Source organism: Salvia splendens, chromosome 6 (assembly GCF_004379255.2).
Source record: "Salvia splendens isolate huo1 chromosome 6, SspV2, whole genome shotgun sequence".
Taxonomy (NCBI): Eukaryota; Viridiplantae; Streptophyta; class Magnoliopsida; order Lamiales; family Lamiaceae; genus Salvia; species Salvia splendens.
Genome location: NC_056037.1, coordinates 2,697,120 through 2,711,917, shown reverse-complemented (window position 1 = coordinate 2,711,917; position 14,798 = coordinate 2,697,120). Strand labels below are relative to the sequence as shown.

General features: G+C 42.5%; 3 protein-coding genes across 4 annotated transcripts; all 3 read right to left on the bottom strand.

The window, feature by feature from the left end:
• Nucleotides 1–1,182: 1,182 nt before the first annotated feature.
• Nucleotides 1,183–4,269, bottom strand: LOC121807920 (uncharacterized oxidoreductase At4g09670-like). Its single transcript, XM_042208255.1, has 3 exons — nucleotides 4,203–4,269; nucleotides 3,549–4,072; nucleotides 1,183–1,934 (listed from the first exon to the last, which is right to left on the bottom strand). Exons 1-3 carry the CDS (start codon nucleotides 4,267–4,269, stop codon nucleotides 1,314–1,316), a joined length of 1,212 nt encoding a protein of 403 aa, XP_042064189.1. The 3' UTR covers nucleotides 1,183–1,313.
• A 4,393-nt stretch (nucleotides 4,270–8,662) lies between these two features.
• On the bottom strand, nucleotides 8,663–11,558 carry LOC121808351 (NAC domain-containing protein 17-like). The gene is made up of 3 exons (XM_042208779.1): nucleotides 11,234–11,558; nucleotides 9,554–10,744; nucleotides 8,663–9,110 (listed from the first exon to the last, which is right to left on the bottom strand). Exons 1-3 carry the CDS (start codon nucleotides 11,412–11,414, stop codon nucleotides 8,770–8,772), a joined length of 1,713 nt encoding a protein of 570 aa, XP_042064713.1. The 5' UTR covers nucleotides 11,415–11,558; the 3' UTR covers nucleotides 8,663–8,769.
• A 407-nt stretch (nucleotides 11,559–11,965) lies between these two features.
• LOC121809733 (NAC domain-containing protein 17-like) lies at nucleotides 11,966–14,424 on the bottom strand. 2 transcript variants are annotated; one of them, XM_042210505.1, is made up of 3 exons: nucleotides 14,109–14,424; nucleotides 12,655–13,764; nucleotides 11,966–12,402 (listed from the first exon to the last, which is right to left on the bottom strand). In XM_042210505.1, the coding sequence occupies exons 1-3, from the start codon at nucleotides 14,287–14,289 to the stop codon at nucleotides 12,041–12,043; spliced, it is 1,653 nt and encodes a 550-aa protein (XP_042066439.1). In that variant the 5' UTR covers nucleotides 14,290–14,424; the 3' UTR covers nucleotides 11,966–12,040. The 2 variants fall into 2 exon arrangements, with proteins under 2 accessions (XP_042066439.1, XP_042066440.1); XM_042210506.1 differs by having other exon boundaries at nucleotides 12,262–12,541; nucleotides 14,109–14,423.
• Nucleotides 14,425–14,798: the final 374 nt, after the last annotated feature.

Below are 14,798 nucleotides of genomic sequence, written 5' to 3'. Positions count from 1 at the left end.
TATTTCCTTTGTCTAAGAAAAATAGTTTCATTTTACCAATTTTAAATGTATAAAAAAAATAATCTCATTTTAAAAATAGGATAAACTTTCTTTTATATACTTCATTCACCTTTTTTTCATTCTCTTTTTTACATTTTCTCATCTCTCATACTACATTCATTTTTTTGGGCTCTCACCTTTTTGTTTTTTACATTTCTCTCATAAGCCCTTTTTTTTATTAGGAGTGCCATAATTAGCGATGGAAAATGCTTTTGCACCGTCCAAGATTGAAGAAAATTTTCAGTGTTGTTGAAGTGGGATGGATGCATATTGAATCATTGATGGAGACATAGACAGTTAAAGCAGACTTTGTGATACAAGTGCTTTTTTACGACACCAACAAACTTCAACGGACCACATTTTTAGTAGGTGGATGGATATCTATTCAATACTCCGTACACAACAATCATGTAATTAAACATTATTTCTAATCTTATTATTTTTAGTTTGATTGCTTTTTTCTCAAAACCTAAGCCTAAGCCCAAGCCCAAGCCCATGTCAATATATATTGGTCTGTTTCCATAATTTTAAATTACTCCGCATATCTTATAATGATTATTATCTTATTTTTACTTCTGTGACACTATTGTCTTGTTTAAGGACAGAGTGAGTATTTTTTTAAAAATTAAACAACTGATGTCAAGAGAGCTCGAACTCGGCACCTTATATAATGATGTTTAAACTCTTTGCCGCTAGGACAAAGGCTCTGGACAGAGTAAGCATATGTTACTTTGACTTGTTCAGGTTTCATAACCTAATAACTATATCATCTTAGATAGCGGTGAGCATTAAAAAGGGTCCATATGGTTACTTTAAATAACTGTCTTTTAATAGATGCTTAGAGCAAGGTTTTATTCAATATACGTTATATATAATGGTTCTTCAAAACTCTTAGCTATCTTAGGTAAAAGAAATTAATTATGTTAAGCTAGTTAGCAAATTTAATTAATTAATAGATATAGAATATTTTAAGTATGATGAATAATAAAATAAAAAAATTAGTCTGAATTACGGTGATCTGGATTTGAAATGTGTACATTATAAAAACGAATTTAAAATAAAAATAATTATTCGCAAAAACTATTTTCAATCAATCGATAGCTGAGATTTACAGATGTATGAAACTATTTGTGAAGTTGAAAGTGATGAAAAAACAGAAAAGTGGATAAGATTACAATCAATGTACTTAGTTATTTCATTCCAATTACCATTCAGATGCATAACTTGACAAACACAAGCATCAAATTAGGACAAACACAAGCATCAAAATGCAGCTAACTAATGATTTCAACAGTTTCATAACCTTTGTCAATCGACGCCTTCACTGCGTCGAGAACGAGCTGCGTCTTCCTGCTAAGCGTCGGCCACTTCTTCTCGGGTTTCGCACCGTCGTATTTGATGCTTCCAACCAGTCTAGAGAACTCCTTCACCATGAGAACTTCCTGCGGAAGGTCCGTCATAACAGTGTGCTCGCTCGGCTTTGGATCCCATCCGGTCACGAGCTCGGTGAATCCGGACTTCACAGCTGTGGAGAATGAGGCCTTGTGCTCCTCGAACGGGATCACAAAGTCTTGGAACTTCAAAGTGCCGTTAGTTCCGACTACAGTTAGATCCATTGTCAAATTGGCCAAGAAAGAGCAGTGGAAGGTGGCCGTTTTCCCGTCTTCCCATTGCAGAAAAGCGCTGCACGCTAGGATGACTCCTGAACTGCTTTTGACTGTGCCACGCAATGCGAGTGCTGTTTTAGGAAGCTCGAAATCAGCAGCCCATAATATCGACCTGGTGCAGTACCAGCCTACATCACCAAGTGCACCAAGAGCATCCAGATCCGGCTTCACGCGGATGTCGTTCTCTAGGAAATCTTTCTCCGCAGCGAAGGTAAAGCAGCAATGCACCTGCGATATAATACAAGAGTCCACTTCATATATAACCATTAAAAACCCGAAAACGATGCAGAGCCTTCAGATTAAGGGCATTATTCCCTAATTACCTTATTTAAATCAACAATAGAAGAGAAATAAATCAAAATGGAGGATCCTTCCTCTTATTTGCTTAATTAATTTCTACAATCTTTATGTTTTGTTTAAGAAACTCGTTTCACCATTACCACTTCTACGTTGCTTCTCATATGTCTTTCCCTCACTAAAGTGATTCCCATGAATAAAGAAGTGTTCCCTTTGGCCACTTTTGAGAATCCCAAATCCTATTGTTGTTCTTAGTGTGCACACTTGAGAAACACAAGATACACCGGGACGAATTCATCAAAATTCGAGACAATACTGAGAGTAGGTATCTGACATCAAACCTGAATGAGACTCAAATTACCTCAATTTGACACACAAGACAGCCTTGTCCACCACTATTTTTGCCTCAACTCTAGGCTTAAGTTTTCCCCCATAATGATAGGTCATGATTTTTTGTTTACCATTTCAGTTCAACTTATTCTGCTAAACCTCTCTCTTCTTTCCTCAGCTTAGTCAGATTGAACCACTAAGCAATGTAGGTACCAAACTAGCCCTTTAGCCATTTTCGAGAATCCTAAATCTTATTGTTGCTTATAGTGTGCACATTTGAGAAGCACAAGATACACCGGGATAAATTCATCGAAATTCTAGTCAATACAGATCACAGAACCTGAATTTTTCACCCTTGTGAGACTCACCTTACCACAATTTAGCACACAAGACAAAACCTTCCCTAGTGATATTTTTGCCTCAACTCAAGGCTCAAGTTTTCGCCTATGATGATAGCAATTGATAGGTCATCAGCATCCTAATCTGTTCTTTACCATTTGAATTCAATATTCCTAATCTTATGAAACTAATCACTAAGCAATATATTGTACTACCAAAGTAGCCCTTTGCCCATTTTTTGAGAATCCTAAATGTTAATGTTGTTCTTAGCATTCGCATTTGAGAGACACAAGTCACAGGGACGAATTCATCCAAATTCTAGACAATATTGAGAGTAGGTATATGACATCGAACATGAATGAGACTCACCTTACCACAGTTAAGCACTCAAGACAAAACCTCCTCCACCACCGTTTTGCCTAAACTCAATGCTCAAATTTGATAGGTCATCCTTCCTAATCTGTTCTTTACCATTTCAATTCAATATCCCTGTTCTTCCAAAACAGTCTGTCCCTTCTCCCTCTCTCCTTTCCTCAGCTTGAACCAATGTTCTTTGCATAGAAATTCAACAATTTCACTACAATTTAAGACAATCCACCACTAATTTGCCTAAATTCAAGACTCAAGTTTTGCCCTATGATGAGAGGCCATCAACTTCCTAATCAGATCGAACCAACGTTGTTGGAATAGCTTCACATAAGAATTCAACAATTGCACTACAATTCACACAACCAAATAGAAACCAACACAAAATAAATAACTCCCCCCCAAAAAAATTGAATTTTCCAAATCCCACACCAAAAAAATTGATTCTTTCGTCTCACACTAACTCCAATCCAAACCCATAAAATCGATACGAATTAGAAAAAAGCATACCGTTTTGAGGTCACCGAAGCGCGAGGCATCGCAGAGGAAGTCCTTCATCTTAGCAGTCCGGGGGTGGTGCATCCACATGGTACCATCCATTAACTGCACCCCACTGGATTCGCACGCCGCGATAATCTGATCGAATTCCTTAGCATCGAGGGCGACGGGCTTCTCCAAGAGGAGGTGCTTCTTCTTCTGGGCGGCGAGCACGGCCCACTTGATGTGCAGGCTCGTGGGGAGAGGGACGTAGACGGCGTCCACCTCCGGGTCGTCGAGCAAGGCCTCGTAGGAGCCGTAGACCTTGGCGGAGGCCGGGAAGGCGTTGTCGGCGGCGAATTTGGCGGCCTTTTGGTGGGAGCGGCTGGCGACGGCGTGGAGGGTGGAGTTGGGGGAGAGGAAGATCGCGCGGGAGACCTTAGGGTGTCCACTATAAGTGGACACGCCCAATAGCCCCGCCCCCGTTTTTTGTCCATAGCCCCAGTTTTTTGTCCATAGCCCCAAAATTCTATTTCCGCCACTATAGTGGACACCTCCAATAGCCCCCAATAGCCCCCAAATTTTATAATCAATTTTCATTTTAAAATGTTTCAAGTAATTACGAACAAATTTATCGGGCTATACGTACGTAGAAGAAGTGGACTATACGAATTAAAAATAATTAACCTGACACGTGGACGAGCATGTGACCCCACCAACGATCACGTGACCACCTTTGACTGCTGATCACCATTTTCCTCCATTACCGAAATTCATAACTCAGCAGTAAACAAATTTTCCTCCATTTTCCTCCATTAAAAATTTTCATAACTCAACATTTTCCTCCATTTTCCTCCACCACCGCCACCGCCGCGGCGGTTGGCGACCGCAATAGGAGCCGCGCCTATAGGCGCGGCTATAGCCAAGCCCGCCGCGTCCTCGCCCCGCACGCGGCTCTGCCGCGTCCGCCGCCTCCCTCTCCCCTCGCCGCGCCCGCCTCCCCGCCGGACACCTCCGCCACTATGGCAGCCCGCCTACCGCCCCAACCCGCGGCTATAGCCGCGGGCATGTTATAGTGGACACCCTTACGGGCGATCTCGGCGCAGCCCAGGATTCCGAATTTGATCGGCGGTGATGACATGGTCCAGATTTGGTTGTGGAAGATTTATGGCCTACAGGAGCCAATCATTGTTGATGGATTGGGTTTTTGTTTCTTATTAACAAAATGGGAATTTTGAATTTTACCAAAAAAAACAAGTTTTGAGTCAAACCCTACGAAAAAATAGCCCTTTTGGGTTTTTATTCCATCGTTTTGACTCATTTTGTTATATAGCACAAATTAGTTATTCAATCCTTTAACCAAACAATTATAGGTTGGTTCTCTTCGTATATTAATTAGATCTAGTTGGATGTAAGTGTTATGATCACTTTTTGTTTTCTAGACGTGAGCAAATATAGGATGATCTCATAGTCTATATTTACATCATGCTCTTATAGTTGTATGTTCATTTCTCAAAACCTCTCTCTTTGATGTTGTTCATATTTTTTTCGCAAAGATAGGTGAGTTACAATATGTTAGAATGGACTAATTATATAAGCTATCCTAACTTGAAATTTCTTTATAGAGATAGATGAGTCACAACATGTTCGAATGGACTAGCTAGATTTTCCTAACTTCATAGTATTTCTTTGCAGAGATAATGAGTCACAACATCAACTAGTCGCTATCGTAGACATGGGCGAGTGAGTCGTAGTAATAGACATTATTGTGGAACATATTGGTTATTTGACTAATAATCTGACTAGTACTAATAAGAATCTAATTTTAAAACGCAGTCGTCAAGAGATTCACAATCCATACAAACACCATAGTGATCTAATAAGTAGCCTCTCGTACGGATAAGATGACAAACAAAAAAGAACAACAAATCTCCACGTGGCAGAGATGTAAGATCTGAAGTGACACGTAGCTTTCATATGCATTTCCTATAAATATACGTATAACACAAATGAATCCTTAAAAAAATGAGTTCGGACATTGGGGCGTGGGAGGGTGGAAGCTTGAGCAAGCCCTTGTCGTGGAATGGCGTGAAACCGAGAACGCCCACATCTTCCGCCTTCACCTCCCTGGTCTATTCACTAACAAACATCTTTAATTACCTAATTCGTTTATAATTAATGATAGAGATGGATCTCTTTCTCTTGTATTTGATGTTAGATTTGGGAATGGTGTTAGGGGTGAGGAAAGAAGAAGTGAACGTGGAGGTGGAGGCGGAGGATGGGAATTTTTTGCATATAAGCGGCGGCGGAAGCGTGGTGAAGGTGGAGGAGATTCCGCCTGCTGGAGAATGATGAGGTGGAGGGGATCAAGATGGAGTGCTGACGGTGGAGATGAGGAAGACCACCAGCCTACGAATGTTAGATATATACATGTAGCATGAGCTTCACACTTGAGAGACTATTTCCCGCGTTTCGTCACGGAGGGACGAGACGGATATATACATGTAGCATGAGCTTCACACTTGAGAGACTGTTTCCCGCGTTCCGTCACGGAGGGACGGGACGGCGGCGCTACGCTAGCATGAGCTTCACACTTGAGAGACTGTTTCCCGCGTTCCGTCACGGAGGGACGGGACGGCGGCGCTACGCGTTGCGGCGCCCCGTCTCGTCCCCAGCCCGTCCCGATCCCGTCCCGCGTCCCGTCACGGCGTGACGAGTGACGAGTCGTCTCGTCACGCGCCGAGGTGACGTGGCGCGCCCAGGCGCCATGCGTGACGCCCACTCGTCGGCCCGCACGCGTCGCGCCGCCGTCCCGTCCCGTCCCGATCCCATCCGCGTCCCGTCACGGCGTGACGAGTGACGAGCCGTCTCGTCACGCGCCGAGGCGACGTGGCGCGCCCAGGCGCCATGCGTGACGCCCACTCGCCGGCCCGCGAGTGGGCATCGTCACGCTGACGTAATAAATCATTTTTTTTTAATTCAAATTTTTTTAAAAAAATAAAAATTGTAAACGGTAATATTACCGTTTAAGTAGCCATTTTTTTTACTCTATAAATACTTCTAATTCATCCTCATTTCACACACAACTACACATCTTCTCTCCCCAAATCATCTCCATTTCCTCTCCAATTTTCATCTAACATCTCAGCACAAAATGTCCGGCGACGGAAACTCCGGCGGGTGGGAACTCAATGCGTTCGGCGACTGGGCGAGCATGTACAACACATTGGGTGGTTCCGGTTCGTCGACGTCGGGCACCCAGGGTTCGTCGACGCCGGGGGTACCAACCACCCAATTTTGACGTGGATGCATACGCCAGTCCCTCTGCCCCGTGGTATTCGCAGGGATTATCCCAGATTTGGGAGGATTATTCCGTTGAACCCACTCCGGGAGGAGGCCGATGCGGTGTAAGCTCCAGGGCAGAGGCGGAGGAGGAGGAAGAGGAGGAGGATCTAGGCCGACATCCGTACAGCAACAAAGAAACGATGGCGGTGTACAACGCCTGGATCCGTGTTTCATACGATCCCATCGTCGGGAATCAACAAAGCCGGAAGTGTTTCTGGGAAAAGGTCTCAGAGGCCTACCACCAGATTAAGCCGAAGGGGTCCCGCCGCCGCACATATAAGATACTTAGCGCTCACTTTGACCGAATCGACAGAGAGGTCAAAAGATTCTGCGGTATCTACACGAACGAAACGGCTCAGTACCAAAGCGGATCCACGGGCGCCGACATTCTGAGGTCGGCTTTGCGCGTCTGCCACGACGACACCGGCAAACAATTCAAATGTTGATGTTTGGCAGTTCGTCAAGGACGAGGAAAGGTGGGCAGGCGGTGTCCGCTCCAGCTCGGGCTCAACCTCCAAGAGCACGAAGCACACGACGAGTGGCCAATACTCGTCTGGTGACGCCGGTGAGGGCAGCGGCGCACAAGAGGGTGCCTCGCAGGAGGTTGAGGGCACGGCCGGCGATGCCTGGGAATCCTCCCATGGGCGCCGTCGGCCGCAAGGGACCAAGGCGGCTAGAGCGAGGAAGGGCCGAGGAAAATCAAGGCAGGCTGGCTCGGGCTCGGGGGAGGCTCGAACTCCGTTATGGCTATGTATATGACCGCCACAATGGCGGACACTTCCCGCTTTACGCCTGCCCAGTACCAAGCCTGGTGGAACGGAATTGCCTTTATGGCAGCACAGCTTGGCCTTCCGCCTCCTACCGGCTTTAGTGCACCTCCACCACCTTCGGGGGATGATTCGCCGGCGGAGTAGTTTTTTTATTTTCTATAAATTTGTATTTTAAATTATGCCACGTTTATTTTTTTAGGATTTTAATTGTGTGTTTTTTTAATTTTTTAACTTTTAAGTTGTAATTTTATTTTATGGTGTAATTTTATTTTATGGTTAATGAAGTGTGTTTTTAATTAATTGAATTTGTTGGGAAAAAAATAAAAAAAAATGAAATTGAATGAATAGTAATTTAAGGGATGGTTAAGGAACGGGGTTGCAGGCTCCGTCCCTTAGTTAAGGAATGGAGTAAAAAAGTACAGTGGGCCCGATAAATAGTGTTTTAAGGGACGGTTAAGAGATTGTACCGTTACAGCATTGTGAATGACCTTAGTAATGATTTTCGAATTGGAGTGAAAAATGAATACGAATGAAGTCAAAATGATTGGCTTTATTGAACCAAGGAGACGTGCAGTGCAGTAAGTGGCGACAGATTTGAGAACTTATTAAATGATGGGGCATATGAAATTTTGACTTTCCACTAAAACAAATTACTACTCCATGATTGAACAAATTATTTAGTGGATATAGAAAAGTTTATACCACCGTACTCAAATGATCAATTTTCGTTGGGTACCTTATTTAAACAGTAAAACAAAATGAAATCAAAATCTATATCGTTCGGTTACCTACTTTTAAAAAACTTGATCTGATATTATTCATTTCATGCGACTAATTTAATTGTAACTATTAAAAATTAACTTATCGCATTTTAGTTAATAGTTTGGGTGTATTGAGATGAACAATAAAATGTCATATTATAAGTAAAATTAGAAAAATATAACTAAACAATCTTAATTATGGATGCTACGATCATCTGAAGCACCCCACCCCCACTCCCAGTCATGTAAATGCTATTTGCAAAATGTTGAATATTTCAAAACTGCCTTCATATTTCGAATGATGATCCGGCAAGGCACCGGACCGAAATCTCCCTATACATACATTAATACCACGTAATAATGTTATCCATCACTCAGTCATGTTCCAATCATCATCCATAACACAGCACACATAACTCCTAACAAAGACAAAAACACAAGACCAGCTCTTGATTTGCCAGAGCTTCTTGAAGTTGCCATGCCATTACCTGCATAAACATTTAAGTTCCCGGCATTCATTCTCACTCTGCCGAAGCTAGACATTCGCTCGAAAGCCTTGTTCACCAAAGCACTTTCAGAAGCTGAAGCCGGGGTTGTTGGTATAGAGTCCACAAAGGACCAGAGAGCAGAGGAGAACCATGAGTCCGTACCACCATCATCTTGTTTGCCGCTTTCGTTTTGATTTACAAAACCATAATTTGGGTTTTGATGTAAAACACCTAAACATATGACAAAATCTGGTAGTATTAATAAACAATCTAAACAGCTTCAATACAAGAAGAGCTCTTGAAGCTGGCTCAAACTCCCCCATTTTCCACTTGGGCATAAGAGTTTTCACCATCTTGAAGATGACATGGTCTTCCCATACCATCCATCTGACCAAGAGCTCACTCTTAGATTAAATAGAACAAGATAGGGAGTGATAAACAGTGTGCAAGTCATGACAACATAAACAAAATCATAGATGCTTTTGCAGCAACTTAATGAACAGGTATGTATATTGTTTTGTAGTAGCACGCAACGAATAGTCATAGATGCTTTTAAAGCAGATAAAAATGTGTAGTCATAGACATTTCTTTAGCAGATCAAAATGTATAAAGCCATTGATGCTTCTGTAGCAGCTCAGAAATTGCATCAGTAGGGATTCTACTAATGTCAGTACCTGAAGTCAATGGAGGAACGAATCCCTGATTCGTGTGTGCCTCCGTTACAACACCGCAACTTTGGCCATCAGCACTCATCTGATAGCTGATCCCATCGAAATTGTTGAACTGTTGCTGCAGCATGTAGCTTGTAGTGTTCTCAAGATTGTTCATACAAGAGCTTGAGATTGTATCAATAACTCCACTTGTGAAATTGTGCACATATGGCTGAGATGTCTGTCTGGACTCAATGTGCCCCGCATCACAAAGGAACAGGGGTGCATCTTGAAACAGCTCGAGCTCATGCAGACAATCAAAATCATCAATTGAAAATTTATCCGTATCATTAACCAGTTCACCAGGGTTTTCTGCAGTTGGATCTGGGCCCAAATCATCCAATTCAAGAAAATCTTCGAGGAAGGACTCATCAATGACGCGAGAATTTGGCACAATCGCAACTGGAGCAGAAGAGACCTCAGGTGCCTCAGCGATCTGGAATTGAAATGCGCCCGACTGTGTGAAGTCAAAACTATTTTCTACAATAGGTTGCTGAAAAAATGGTTGGGGAGCTGCCAAAGAAACCTCCCTCGGGGAATTGTCAACCAACGAACTATGAGTTTCCTCAACTGCAAACTGATCCTGGTTATACTCAAGAGCAAGGACTGGTGGCTGATCAAGGAGGGGCTCATTTAAAATTTGGTTCAGTTCCTCAAGATAATCAAACGAGGAAAGGTCTTGAAAATCAACTAAGTTATTACTATTGATAGGTGTGATTTCATTAACAGGCTTTTGTAGGATTCCCTTCACAATTGGAGATGGTTCTCGAACATCATCATCAGCCCAGTCCTCCTCCCTAAACAGTGCGCCATATTGCTCCCCGTTTTTGGGACCAGGCCCACTTTTCTTGTATACCTTGTACAGCACATAGTACTCCTTAGCAGCCGGGCATCTTTTCAGCTCTTCCTCATCCATGGTGTATTCATGCATCACCCAGTCCGTGCGCTCTCCTTTAGGTGCACGACCTTTATGGAAGACCAGAGTCTTCTTTAAACCAACAGAGCGAGCACCACATGAGATGACACGGTCCTTCCCAGTTGCTTTCCAATACCCATGCTTTGTCCCCCTATTGGACCTAGCTCCATTAGGGTATTTCCTATCTCTTGGACTGAAGAAGAACCATTGTCGATCACCAGTTTTAAGTTTCGAAAGCCCTGCATTTAAGACATGTGACAAATCAGTAAAGAAGCACAATAAATGAACTGAATTTTGCCAAAACGGAACTAAAATCAGATCACAGAAACCAACTATCCAACTCAGTTCATGCAATTTGCAACCCTATGTCACAGATTACAATCTCACAAAATCAAATAGATATATCCAGGTTCGAACATATCACAACATTTACAACTTCCGATTTACACAAATTGCCGGCCAAAACAATGCAATTGGAACTAGAAACAAGCTAATCCACATATCGTTGACTTCAATTAGAGTAGCAGCAACACCAAATCTAAATCCGCAACAAACAAAACAATCGAGAGCATATCTAGCCACAACAACAATTGATCAAATATCTGACCAAATCAAACATCCCAAGCCAGTCTAAAAACAATAATCTAACCCAGCATACTCGCAAACAAACGGTCAACGTTAAAATCCAATAAATTAAAACAAAAAAACTTTCGAAGGATAAAACCTACCAGGCAATTCCTCGGGATGCCACTGGTAAACATCCGTCTCGGCGATCACGTCGAGGAGGTGGCGCTTGCAGCAGATCTTCCGCTTCAGATAGTAAAGCACGAGCTCCTCGTCAGTCGGGTGGAATCGGAATCCCGGCGGGAAAACGTCCTGGTCGCCGGAGGCATCCGATTTCACCATCATATTTCCAACGAATAATCCGGAAAAAGAGGGGGAAATGTTTCTGTGTGTTCCTGAGATTGGGAAAAAACCTAGGAGAGGGAGAATTGGGGGAGAAAGAGGAGTGGAGGAGAAGGAAACGATCAGTCAAATGAGAGATGTTGATCAAAAAGAGTCGAAATTTCTTGGAAGCTTTGTGGTACGGAGTTTTGATATGCTGCGAGGCAGGTGCACCGTGCTCTGTGTGGGGTTCAGTTGACTTTGTTTCTTGACTGAGCTTCGCTTTTTGCAGATTTTCCGACTTTTCTTTTTCTTTTGTTTTCATTTTATTAATCACTTTTGACATACTCAATAAATAGTGATTAGTATAATGATTATAATCCAATATGAGGCTAAAAATATTAATTAAGTTCAATATATTTCTTTCTCAGTCTACTTTTCTTTGTTTATGTCCGTTCAAATTTTGTTTAGTTGTGTGAGACCAGATTATTTTTTTGAGTTAGGGAAGGATCTTTGCTTGCTTCTGTTACAAAAGATCTTGCAACTCATCTCATGAAATTAATATATACATAGTATTTCCAACTGCTTTTGATTTACCAAAAAATTCGGCAATTCAATGAGGCACAGCAAATAATTACATGTGTATGCTACTAGTGTGAGCACAAACCAATAACTCTCTTTGAGATTCCAGTCAGCAGCCATAGAATACCACATATTATTCCCAGTGTAGAAAACCATAAGAAACCAATTCTGGATTTGCCAGAATTTCTTGGAGCTGCAGTGTTTCTGGCATCAACTCTTACCCGACTTAAGATAGACAGTCGCTCACACGCCCCATTTACCAAAAAACCTTCAGAAGCCGAAGCGGGGGATGTCGGTATAGACCCCACAAAAGACCAAACGGCAGAGGTGAACCATGACTCCATATCATCACCCTGCTCGCCCTCCCCTTTCTCATTCCCCCCAGTAGGATGATTTACAAAACCGTTGTTTTGGTTCTGATACATTGCACCTAAACACGCCAAAACCCACCAACATTAGTGAAACAGGCTGTTACAACGTCATAAGAAGAGCTCTTGAAGCTGGTTCAAACTCCCCCATCTCCAGTTGGGGAACAAGAGTTTTTCACCACCCTGAATATGACAAGAGCTCTATCCGATTGGGTCAGATCATAGAATAACTGGCATGCACATCATCACAAAATTGCGCAAAACCATAAATACAGTTGAAGCAGCTCAAGAGTTGCTCCACTGGAAAGTCCTACCTGAAGTTGATGGTGCATTGAAGTCCTGATTAACTTCCGGTGTGGACACTACACTGTAAGTAGGCTCACCCCTCCACAGTTGAGAGCTCGCTCCATCTAAACTGCTATTTTGTTGCTGCATCACATAACTTTGATATGAGCTTGGACTCGGGTCCATGGCTCCATTCTCAAAGTTATTCGAAGATGGCTGGGGAAAATGCCAGGGCTCAACAGGCTCATAAAGGAAAGAAGAAGCGTCTTCATACAGAATGCTCAAATCATCATCTAAACCCTCAAACTGCAGACTCCCAAAATTATTCCCCCAGTTATCAAGAATTTGTGTGGTTGGGTCTGAATCTAGATCATCCATTTCAAGATAATCTTTGAGGAAGTCCTCCCCGGTCACATTAGGATCTTCCGTATTAATGAATGTGTCATAGGAGAGCTCAGGTGCTGCTTGCAACTGTAATCGAGTTGTCTCAGTAAGGTCACAATGAGCTGGATAAACCACTGGTGCAGACACATCAACAGAAGAATGGTGAACTAATGTACTCTCAGTTTCCTCCTCACCGAGAAACTGATCCAGAGTATACTCGCAATCAACAACCGGTAACTGAACGGAATCGGGCTCATTTGCTATTCGTCCCACTATTTCCTCAAGATCATCTAATGAGGACTGATGTTGACAATCAACAGTTTCATGAGCTTTCTTTGTTGGTTTCTCCGGCTCAATGGAGCACTGAACTTCAAGATCATCATCCCACTCCTCTTCCCTGAACGGTGCGCCATACTGCTCACCATTTTTCGGACCGAGGCCACTTTTCTTGTAGACTTTGTTCAGCACGTAGTATTCCTTAGCATCCTGGCATCGTTTGAACTCGTCCTCAGCCATGGTGTATTCGTGCATCACCCAATCCGTGCGCTCTCCTTTAGGCGCGCGACCTCTGTAGAACACCAGAGTCTTCTTTATCCCAACAAGACGAGAATCATATGAGATGGCACGGTCCTGCCCCGTCACCTTCCAGTAACCACACCCGGTCACCCTGTTCGACCTTGCTCCCTTTAAATGTTTCCGGTCTCTGGGACTGAGGAAGAACCATTGTCTATCACCAGTTTGCAGTTTCGACATCACTGTGCATCAGAAAGTGAAAGTCAGCAATCATGCCATCAAGATTAGTAGTGAAACTAAAAAAACTCATTCACATGAATACTAGTATACACACAATGACACGATAGGTCAGCACAATCATCACAGATTTAAAACAAATCAAATAACGAAAAAAACAAAAAAACAATAATCCCTAAGCTCTGAATTCATAGCAAACCAATGAATTGAAACAATCCCTAAAAAGCCAGGCAAAACCCTAGCAATCAATTTCAACTCGATAACATGATTAATAATCGATCAACAAGCAAAAACAGTAAAATAAGTGCTTCTAATCAGCAAACACCTAAATAAGGGATAAAACCCCTACCAGGCAAATCCTCGGGGTCGCACTTGTAGACATCGATCTCAGAGACGACGTCGGGATGGTGTATTTTACAGCAAATCTTCCTCTTGAGATAGTAAAGCACGAGCTCCTCATCGGTGGGGTGGAATCTGAACCCTGGAGGGAATCTCTTTCCGCTCACGAGGAAATCCGCATCCACAGTCATCTGCAGAGACGCAGACTGCCGCGGAGACGAGATCTTGGGGAGGTTTTCCGAGTGGTTTTGGGTGAAAAAGGTTAAACCCTGTGACAGAGTGAGAATGAATAAGAGATTAATGCCAAATATGCGTGATGCACAAGAATGTATAGACAGAGAGAGAGTATTGAGAGAGAGAAAGATTTGGTCAAATAAATAATTATTTTTTTCAATTATTATGGGAAAAAATGTATATTTGGGCATAATGTGTCGGAGGTGAGGGAGGCATCGCAAACTATGATCATGGAAATTAGAAATAGGCAAAATATTAGAATATTTTTGCCTATTTTGGTATAGTATTTGATATTGAATTTTCAAATTTTCAGATTTTTTGTATTGAATTTTCTAATTTTTATGCAATTTGGGATTTTAAGGATCAAATCAAATTTCATAATTCGGATTTCGGATTAGATTTATTTTTGGGAGACATGAGTTTAGGAAACATAAATCGTGCAGTTGGAATTTGTAGGCTGAAGAAA

Excerpts from the sequence above, each read along its gene's own strand:
- LOC121807920 (XM_042208255.1), bottom strand. The coding sequence starts at position 4,269 with ATGGTGATCAGCAGTCAAAGGTGGTCACGTGATCGTTGGTGGGGTCAC. Across the intron at positions 4,073-4,202 it reads CATGCTCGTCCACGTGTCAG|GAGGTGTCCACTATAGTGGC; the intron begins GTTAATTATTTT and ends TGGGGGCTATTG. Across the intron at positions 1,935-3,548 it reads GCTTCGGTGACCTCAAAACG|GTGCATTGCTGCTTTACCTT; the intron begins GTATGCTTTTTT and ends ATTATATCGCAG.
- LOC121808351 (XM_042208779.1), bottom strand. The coding sequence starts at position 11,414 with ATGATGGTGAAATCGGATGCCTCCGGCGACCAGGACGTTTTCCCGCCG. Across the intron at positions 10,745-11,233 it reads GCATCCCGAGGAATTGCCTG|GGCTTTCGAAACTTAAAACT; the intron begins GTAGGTTTTATC and ends TCTTAAATGCAG. Across the intron at positions 9,111-9,553 it reads CGTTCCTCCATTGACTTCAG|GTGTTTTACATCAAAACCCA; the intron begins GTACTGACATTA and ends TCATATGTTTAG.
- LOC121809733 (XM_042210505.1), bottom strand. The coding sequence starts at position 14,289 with ATGACTGTGGATGCGGATTTCCTCGTGAGCGGAAAGAGATTCCCTCCA. Across the intron at positions 13,765-14,108 it reads CGACCCCGAGGATTTGCCTG|TGATGTCGAAACTGCAAACT; the intron begins GTAGGGGTTTTA and ends TCTGATGCACAG. Across the intron at positions 12,403-12,654 it reads CAATGCACCATCAACTTCAG|GTGCAATGTATCAGAACCAA; the intron begins GTAGGACTTTCC and ends TGGCGTGTTTAG.